Here is a 9,313-nt window from a genome sequence, read left to right as displayed (position 1 = left end):
TAAAAAAACACTAAATAAAATTAATTTTCCCGATACAAGTTACCATATACAAGACCAGGCTCCACTAATTGACAATGATCTCCTCCATTGTGCCATAGGGCAAATATCTTTACAAAAGTCTTTAAATGAAAAACAAATTAAATTTTGCAATCAACAGACAAAAAATGTAATATTTCAACTTTGTACTTACATAGCATGCTATATCTAAACATGTGCAACCATGCCGCTTCCAAAACCCAAGCTACTCCACATCTTTCTTCTGAGTATTTGAATCATTTCATTTTGAGGGGATCCAAGGATAAACAGTTGAGATATACCCTACAGGTTAGAGTTTCTTCACAAGTTTTCAGTATTAAGGGGATTACTACATGCTTTCCTTTGTATTTTCATTCAGTTTAGTTGGACTCATCCAATAAATGAAAAGAAGCAAAACCACTGATTCTCCAATTTTATTTCTTCATTATATCACTACAGAATTTTGGAAATAGATGCAAAGGCAGATGTATTAATGCAATCATGCATTGACCTTGTCAGGGATCAACAAAGTAAGCCCAAACATAATCATCTGATAATTCATGAACAAAAAAGATAAGTTGAACAAAAATGAAAAGTTAAAAGACATTAAATCTGCACCACGTGTATAGATAATCACAAGCTTTAAAGGTCATTCACCCCTAAACATAGAGTACACCTGAAACAACAGCCCAGATCATGGCCAAATCATGGACATGAAGTTACCTTCCTGAAACCCAGATTTTGATCTTACAAAATGAGAATTAAAGGCAAGAATCACTCAAACATTACTATTATGAAGAGGAAATGGATAGTGTAGTAAGGCCCCTTGACCCTCCAAGGGTTCTAAAATCACGTACTGAGCCCTACTGGCATGAGCATAAGAGCTTTATGCTAAGCCCTCTGGTAATAGTCCCTCAAGCAATAGGTACAGAAACAACCATTTCATCCCATCTCTACTCAGTATGCCCCTGAAGCAACAAATCATACATCACGGCTTCACCTCATGACCAAGCCCTTTACAGGTGGAAAGTTAAAACAAAGGGACAGTGGTGTATATTTGGTCTAGTGCAGGTTGGTTTCAATGCCTTGTGCTTGCGGAGAGGAGGAAGCGTCGAGCAACCATCCAAACAGAGCCTAAGATGTGTCTTCTTGCCTGGACACATCTATTACATGGGTAGGCATGACCGACATATATTTTCTTGCAATAGCTCAGCATTTTGGCCAACATTTGTTGTATATATAGCTGCCTCAACACAAAGTGGCCTTATAACATCTTTGAAGCACAGACAAGAGGCCAGCAAATATACTCAAAATTGGGAGTATCAAACATGTACCCTGAATGTGTCCACTGCAGATGCATGCTGCAGAAGCCACATATATATCTAGATGAATCCAGGAACATGCCGATCTTTCAAACTGTACCCGCCACATGTAGCCTGAATGGGGGTCCACTGCAGGTCAGTGACCCAGAAGTTGCATCCACAGATGCCTGTCTCGTTTGGGCACAGAAGGTCTCATTCTTTGGATGTAGGACGGCTGCTCCAAGGAGGGTATACTCTCCAGGCACTAGAAAGCAAAGAGCAAAAGTATGTACAATTTTACCTAATGGGGGGATTTCCACTTCTACTCCGCTAAGAGCACCTGAAATAAAAAGAGCCCTGTTCTTAGGATAACATGTCAAGGCCCTTTTCAACACAATTTCTTTCTTATTGACCTACACATAATCTATAAGGCCATGCCATTTACAACATAACTTCAAGAATAGGCATGCAGAATATAAAGATGTTTGATAAGTTCATAAACAATATAATCCAGAGGCAGCCTAGATTGGCTGCAAAGAAGGTAAAGCTCTTACCAGCCCATAAGACCGTTGCTTTATTCCCACCAAGGCAGTTCTCCCCTGCAACATCACGGCAAGTTATGCTGAAGCTCAAGGTTATTGCTTCTCCAGTATTGTTTCGTACAAGCATCTCTAATGGAGTCAATTCATGGGTCAGGATGGAACTCTTGGGTTTACCATCAGATATGCCTGCTTTACTTTCCCTGCAAATCTTCGTACTAGTTTCTGAGATCTTTAGAGTTTCCATATTATCAGCGAGTGCTTTTGGAGCTATTCGAAAGCCAAAGGTGAGTGGGTCAGGAAGTAAGACATCGATTGCAGAGGCCTGAAGTGCCTCTCGGATTGCATCTTTTATAGCAAGCTCCCCAGTGCTGTTTCTTCCTGAATTCCATTTTACACAAATTCTAGAGCTCAGTTCCTTTATGGTCACATTTAGCTCTGCCCTTGTTTGCCTCTCTGATCTTGGCAGATCAGAAGTCTTATTGAAGAAAGATTTGTTAGGTACAGGAAGCTTCAATCGTTCCAGTGGAATCAAAACTCGTGCAGAATATTCACGATCAATCCTTGTGCTAGGATACAAACACTCAACACTATCTTCTGAAAGCCTCAAACTTTCCAGACCTCCCCTGATCCTCCTCTCACAAACTGTGATTTCAAAGACAACATCGGTTGGATTCCACAGTTCTAGCTCCAGCAGGCGTAGACCCCAGCTTCCTCTGTAAGGATCCATCTTTACTAGACTATCGGCTGAATCCATTGTTGCCACATGGATTTCAGATGTGGCATCACTTATTTTGGCTGGAACTTCCATTGACAGTAGCCGTGCATGTACCAGGCATAACCCCCGGATGACATGCATATATAGAGGGACAGTCAATCTTCTCCCTGGAGGGATCTCAGAGTTGACATTCTGAATGTCTGCTCCACCATCCATTGATGGCCCTGCAATAGTTTAAAATTAAGATTAGACTCAGTCGCTTGACTACATGGAAAATTCTGCATGGAAATCAACACTGATGACAAACCGCCCAAAAGAATACCTGCATAGTGAACCACCAAGAAGGGACTGGTACTGTCCTTCACCGCCCTTCCAAGGTAGGTTCCTGTACCCCTTGTGGTAACAATCTCTGTGTCAGAAGACAGCTGACCAGCCTTCAATATCACCGGGACGATCACAGTGACCCCAGGCTGAAGAGGAAGAGATGTTTGTAGAATATCATGTCCAACAGAAATGACATGTTCTTGCTGCTTTCCTGTCACAGATATATTCGCTTCCACAACTGGAACAGCACCTGCATTTACCAGACTTATTTGTACCTCTCTGATCTCTCCTTCATACAACACAGCAGCTCCTTGGCCACCAACAATTTGTGCAGTTAACAATGGAAGAGGTGGCATAATAACTATCTCTGGATTCGACGCATGACGCATTTTGGGGCCTCCAGCATTTCGAAAAGGATCGCTTAAAATCAAACCCTTTGCAGCATCTGATAATAGCTCATCTATGTCCTCAAATAAGTGTTCTGTTACCACATCAAAGCAGTGTACAATGCAACCCCTGAGAGATATAGAACCCACTCTTAAAGGGATACCAGACAATGACAAGATCTGAGATGAATTGGGTGGAAGAGTCACTGAAACAGGATGTGCCTCAAAATCTCTGGACTCCACTGACAAGTACATGCTTTCAACAAAAACTTCAAATGCACATGGGTTTGCAAGTTCCACTAACACTTGCACAGCCTCCCCAACCACCCAGATGACTTCATGCTTGTTGCCAGGGTTGGAATCAGCTGCTTTGGCAAATGGAGTATAAATGAAAGGGCCCAAAGGAGCTGATCCAGCCCACCATTCTTTTTTACCCGGACTTCGCTTTACTATTTCTATCTGCGATGGCAAGGTTGGAACAGAATACAGCCTGTAGGCAGTAGTTGTTGTACAATAGGATAACTTTCAATCAGCCACAACAGTTTTCGAGATGGAAGCATATTCAAAATTGCTTCAAAATTAATGGATGACCAGCAACAGAGAAACCAGGAAACAGAAGCACATTTGGCAGCATGAGCAGGACAATGAGATTTCAAAAGCAGAATGCTGCCGACCTCACAAAAGGAAGAGCAGGATCTGAACATCGAGTCCCTAATGGAAGCCGCCTTGCTGAGGTTGTGAGAGCATTGGCCAACCTAGATTGATCACTGGGTGTAATAAGAGGGTAATGGCCCCTCAGCAATCGTGCTGCTGCACTCCAGGCTGCAAGAGAGTCGTTTGCTCGCAATGCTGCTAACAACATATCACCAAGTACATTCATTTGTAGTGTACTCCACTGACCATTTGAGCTAGAATGAAGATAGTATTTTTGCGTTTCACTGCTCACTGCTTGAGCTTCCTTTCAATTACAGGCCCAACATGACACAAGTCAGAACTCTGTAAGACTTTATTAACTTTTTTTGTGTTCTCTTATTCGACTTGCATGGCCCTTGTCTACTTAGGCTAAAATAAAATTTGCAAAAGACACAAGCGGATGGAAACCAACATGAATACTCACGTCAGCGACTTTGAACCCATCATCAGAAGTAGACTTGCTCTGGACATTATATGTCTTCGCTCCTAGTGCCAACACCTGCAGAGCGCTAGTTGCAGCCGACTGGCTCTCCTGCTGAAGATATAGCTGAGCCACTTGCCTAGAGAAAAAAGAAGCCTTTCGTTCATATCCCAAAGCTCCAAAGATCCGAGCAACCTCTACGTATAGAACAAGTCGATCACTTGCATCTATACTTTTCGATCCTTCCACAGCACCCATCAACAATTCTACTACTTCCCTAGCAAGTTCCTTCCTGCAGGTGTAACATCAATAGAGTAATCAACTTTATATAAAGCATGAAAGATGCTCAAAATTATTTTGAAACATAACCTTCTATTAGGTAAGGAAAAATGTTACAAGTTGCTGGGGGAAGGAAGAAACTACATAACTGGACAGCAACAGTGCTACAAACCAGGTGAAAATATATTTAACATTGTGATATCTACTCTTCAGCCTTCCTTTGAATTATGATATATTTAATCAAGCCCTTCCAACAAAGGATTGAGACTTGCTCTCCCACCTATTGTAGTTACTTTTACTGAGGTGTAGTACATATCATATATTCTCATGTGCCAAAATAACATCAATTATAAACACAGGGAAAAAATTCGCCATTCGTCCAACCCATGCCATGGTTAGAAAAGTCAATGGTATCACCATTCTAATGGTGTTCTAAAGTCCAATGCTTGCACTTGGAAAAACTTGGAGTTCGTTCCTCAGCTTAAGAAAAATTGATAAGGGATTTACGTTGGAAAGGTCACCTCCCCATCTGTAAGCCCCAGTGAGTCGGCCTGCATGCTGCAGCCAACTGAAGCAGGGTGAGGGACTATATATAGGCCCCCCCTCACTCCTTATTAGAGCATCTTCTAGAGCTGGAGCAGTTCTTCCAGGAGTACATCCCGTGGAGCAGTTCAGTCCACCATAAAGTGGAGCCTGGCAGAGGTGCAGAGCAGCCCACAGCATCACTTGAGGAGCAGGGTAGTGGAGCAGTTCATCTACTCCTATGCCTAAACCACACAATGCTATTTCAAATCTCACCGATTTCCTTAATGTGTACAAGTGCATAGAGAAAGATGCAAACCGTTATTGAACTATGATCAAGAGAGTAGAAACAGTAAATAAATGTTGTTCCAAAGATGGCCAAAAACTCATTAAAAGGTGTGCACAGTGTGCCACCATCTAGCAGCACGGTGCTGCCTAGAGGTGGACCCTTGTCAATTACAAAACTGCTCTCCTACCTCCTGGTGGCACGTTTAAAACACTGTCAGCCTGCATGCTCTCCTAAAGCATCAGCGGGCTGTGTATCGATGCCCTGCAAACATGCCTCCTTACTGCTCCAATGGACAGCCAATGGTGAGGCAATGTTTGCTCCCAATCCTTGACCCCCTGGCTACTTCCGGCACAAGTCTCCCTTAATTCCTGTCCTCCTTGCTGCTGTGGTGCCAGCCTGATATGAGGCACTGTTGTAGGTGCTCTTGGACCTCCTTGCTGCTGTGTAAGCAGCCTAGACTGAGGCTCCAGAATAGCCCAAACATTGAATGAATGAATGCCCCCCAAGGGGCCCTTCATATAGGGTTGAAAACTTGAATGCCCTGCTGACCTGGCTGACCAGCCTGTCAGCCCATCCAGACTCAGTCGACCTCATCTGGCCCTGCTTACTGGCCAGCCGACCAGTCTAAGCGCCTATAAATAGCCCTGGATGTGGTGCCTTTTTACCGCTCTGATCTGTAGCCTCCTGGGCCTTTGCATTGTCGTCCTGCCACTACAGACCTGATCTACCTGCCAACCTGCTCCAGGCAATGCCTCGTTCTGATGCTGCTCTTCCCTGTTGCTGTCTTCAGGGCCTTTATCATGGCCCTCGCAATGCATGTGAGCTGCCCAATGTGCAGCCCTTGCAGTACCTTCTGCTCCACAGCCTCCCATCTGCCCCAGCCACCTGTATGAGCTGCTGTCAACCAGGCACAGATCCCGGAATGACCCTGGAAGTGCAGTATACAGTGCCCACATGGCAGGCTGTATGCTGCCCATGTGGCAGCTCTGCTTCGCATCCCAAATATGCATCAAGTGGCAGCTCTCAGAACCTGATGGTACACCTGCCATTGTCTTCCTCATTTGGGAGCTCAAAGGTGGGGAGGTGACCCAGATTATCCCAACAATAGACTCTTCGGTCTTTCAAAGACTTTAATAAACTCTCTTCTTTTTTCTTTCTTTCTTTCTCTTCCAGAGACAGGTGCAGATTGGAGCAGATCTGCAGGTCGGGCCAGGCAAGAAAGCACCAGGAACAGGTCACAAGGCAGTACGGCTGCCACATGGCAGCAAGGCACAGTAAATGGAGCAGTCCCAGTCGGCAGATCTGGTGCAGATCTGGTCAGGCCAGTCTGCAGACTGGTCAGCCCATCTGCAGATCTGGTCGGGCTCTGTTTCAGGGGGCATCCAGCCCCATGCACAAAGAGTAAGGGTGCCTTCAACATCTAAGACTGACATAATCATTCATATCAAGTCTAGAGTCCAGTTTGTCTGGTTTCTTGCTTCCAGCTTGGTTGTGACAGCATCCCACCATTTCAAGTTCATTTTGTGTCAGAAAAAATCTAAAAAATATTTTGATTGCATTTAAGTTTCCAATGGCAATATTACACAACAACTTGTCCTCTGAATTGATTAAGATACCTGCAGAGAAACCTTGCAAGCTTCAATGTTGCCTCCAGCTCAAATGCTATGGCTGTTGCCCTGCAGATAAAGCAAGTACACATTGATTATTTTCTTTTACTGCAGTAAGCAATTCATTTAAACCAAAGTGACATTTATTATATGTTTAAAGAAGCAGAACACCACTCTCATAAAAAAACATGCGAACAGCCTAAGCATCCATTCAATCATTCATATACCTAGATGAATTGTTATGCTCTAGCCGAGATAGCATGACCTCGGAAAGATCGGTGGGCATTTTCTCTTAGATGACCAACTTTTGTAATAGTTAATGTGCGTAAATGAAATGGTCAAGAGAAGTAACTGCCAAGGTCCTAGGTGAGGGTGAAATGGCATTGACTAGGTAGTTCTGAGTGCTAAGGCCTAGGTGCACCTAAATGTGCAATAATGCCAAGGGGCAAGTGGTTTTAAATGTGCCCCAAGAGAGGGGTAAATGGTGCACCAAGTGGAAAGGCTAAAATGATGACATTTGGCAAGGGGAACTATCTAGGGAAATGAGGGTCTCGTAGATAGGCATGAGGAAGAAAAAGGATTAAGAATGAGAATACATGTAATCTACGAGTGAAGGCTGGGAGGAAAAAGATAGATGCCATCGCCCGTGATCTCGGTGGTTTGAATTAGGAGACAGAGTCTTTATCAGTTGGTATCAGAGCCGAGGCTATGAAGGAGATGGAAGTGGGATCGTCGAATGACCTCAGCGCCAAATTGACGGACTGACTGTGGGTGCAACGTGGTGATGACGGAGATCCCATACGGGCCTTCGACGAATTCGGACGTTAGCTACGACGCACGAGGCTTCTGTTTCGTGGCTGGAGTTTAGGGGTCACGTAAGGCAACGGCTGGTAGCAGGCGGAGAATATATATGCGGCTGTTTGTCGACGGGCTCGACGAAGATCATCGGAGTTTTCACAGACTGTGCGGAAGACGATTGCAAATTGAGCGCATAGGTGACGCAAGGATTGAATCACCTGTTCGTGACGTGCGAAGGCTGTATGTGACGGGACCTGGTGGACGGGCATCTTTGGTGAATGTTCTGCGAGGACGACGTGGCGTGGTGTTGACGAGCACTTACGCTCAATTATACAGGCCTTTGATCGTTCCGCCTCCTATTTTCTCCACGCAGCAATCCGTCCATGCTGGCCGTGTCAACTACCAGTTAACGCTGAGCACCGTTGGCTGTGGATGCTGCTACAAACATTGTGCCCGTAAATTCCACGCACGTACGTACTACGTTCAGATAAATACGACAAGAGTTAATCGACATTTCGAGAAGAAGATTCAGGAAGCAATTTTTTCGATACAGCTTTTATAGCTTTATATATAGTCCTGTTATTCCTGCACTGTGAAAGGAACGTTCAGAGTATTGTATATTTGGGAGTTTAGTGTGTAGGAGAAAGAAGGGGGGGAAAAAAAAAAAGAAAAAGGAAAGCAGAACAGAAAAGAAGTGTATATATATCTTTTATTTGGGTTCTAGAAAAGACTAAAAAAAAAAAAAACCATTTTCCATTGTGAAACTATGGAGGTAGAACGGCATAATTCTAGGGTGAATCCTAGTGAGTCTAGAGCACAGTCTACACAACAAATGTCACATCACACAGCACCTACTTTGATCGGTAGGATTTTGATATTAGAAGATGCTTTACAGCAGATTATGAACCAGCAGCTTCAAGTGAATGCTGGTCAGAATGAGATCAGGGAGATGGTACAAGCCTTGTCGGCTAGACCATCTAGAATTGATTAGGGCAAAGCTCCAGCAGAGCCAGAGCCCAGTATACATTCATTAGAGCGCGCAAGGGTCAAAGTGCCTAATATCGCTAAATATAGACCGGAGAAGTACGCTGGTCGGATGACCGAGCGCAGCTCTGATGTGATCGAGGTTTGGTTACACAAGTGGGAAGAAGCCTTCGCCATTTGTGAAATTAGATCTGATCTAAAGAAAATCCGTGAGGCCACGCTTCTGTTTATTGAGGCGGCGGATAGATGGTGGATAAAGCAACAGAAGGATCAAGTTGCTCCTACCACCTGGGAAGGGTTTAAAGCTGAATTTAAGAAACACTTTCTCCCACCTGATGAAGAGTCCCGAGCTTGGGATGCTTATAGAAATCTTCATCAGAGGAGTCTGTCAGTGGCAGGTCGGTGGCAGAGTACACCGACAAATTCAGGGAATGTGT

General features: G+C 44.3%; 1 protein-coding gene across 1 annotated transcript in view; it reads right to left on the bottom strand.

The window, feature by feature from the left end:
* Positions 1-639: 639 nt before the first annotated feature.
* Positions 640-9,313, bottom strand: part of TRS120 (transport protein TRS120) — a 78,566-nt gene continuing 69,892 nt past the window's right edge. The window contains exons 6-11 of the mRNA XM_087400406.1: positions 7,104-7,163; positions 4,401-4,689; positions 3,958-4,241; positions 2,896-3,773; positions 1,871-2,797; positions 640-1,656 (exon numbers count right to left, since the gene is read on the bottom strand). Coding sequence (XP_087256532.1) covers positions 1,427-1,656; positions 1,871-2,797; positions 2,896-3,773; positions 3,958-4,241; positions 4,401-4,689; positions 7,104-7,163 — 2,668 coding nt within the window. The 3' untranslated portion in view covers positions 640-1,426. The remainder of the gene's footprint in view (positions 1,657-1,870; positions 2,798-2,895; positions 3,774-3,957; positions 4,242-4,400; positions 4,690-7,103; positions 7,164-9,313) is intronic.

Source organism: Dipteris shenzhenensis, chromosome 29, assembly GCF_047967505.1.
Source record: "Dipteris shenzhenensis isolate YYH24624 ecotype China chromosome 29, Dip_SZ_1.0, whole genome shotgun sequence".
In the NCBI taxonomy this organism is placed as follows: Eukaryota; Viridiplantae; Streptophyta; class Polypodiopsida; order Gleicheniales; family Dipteridaceae; genus Dipteris; species Dipteris shenzhenensis.
Note: the sequence above shows the minus strand (reverse complement) of the source record. Positions and strands in the feature narration are given on the sequence as shown.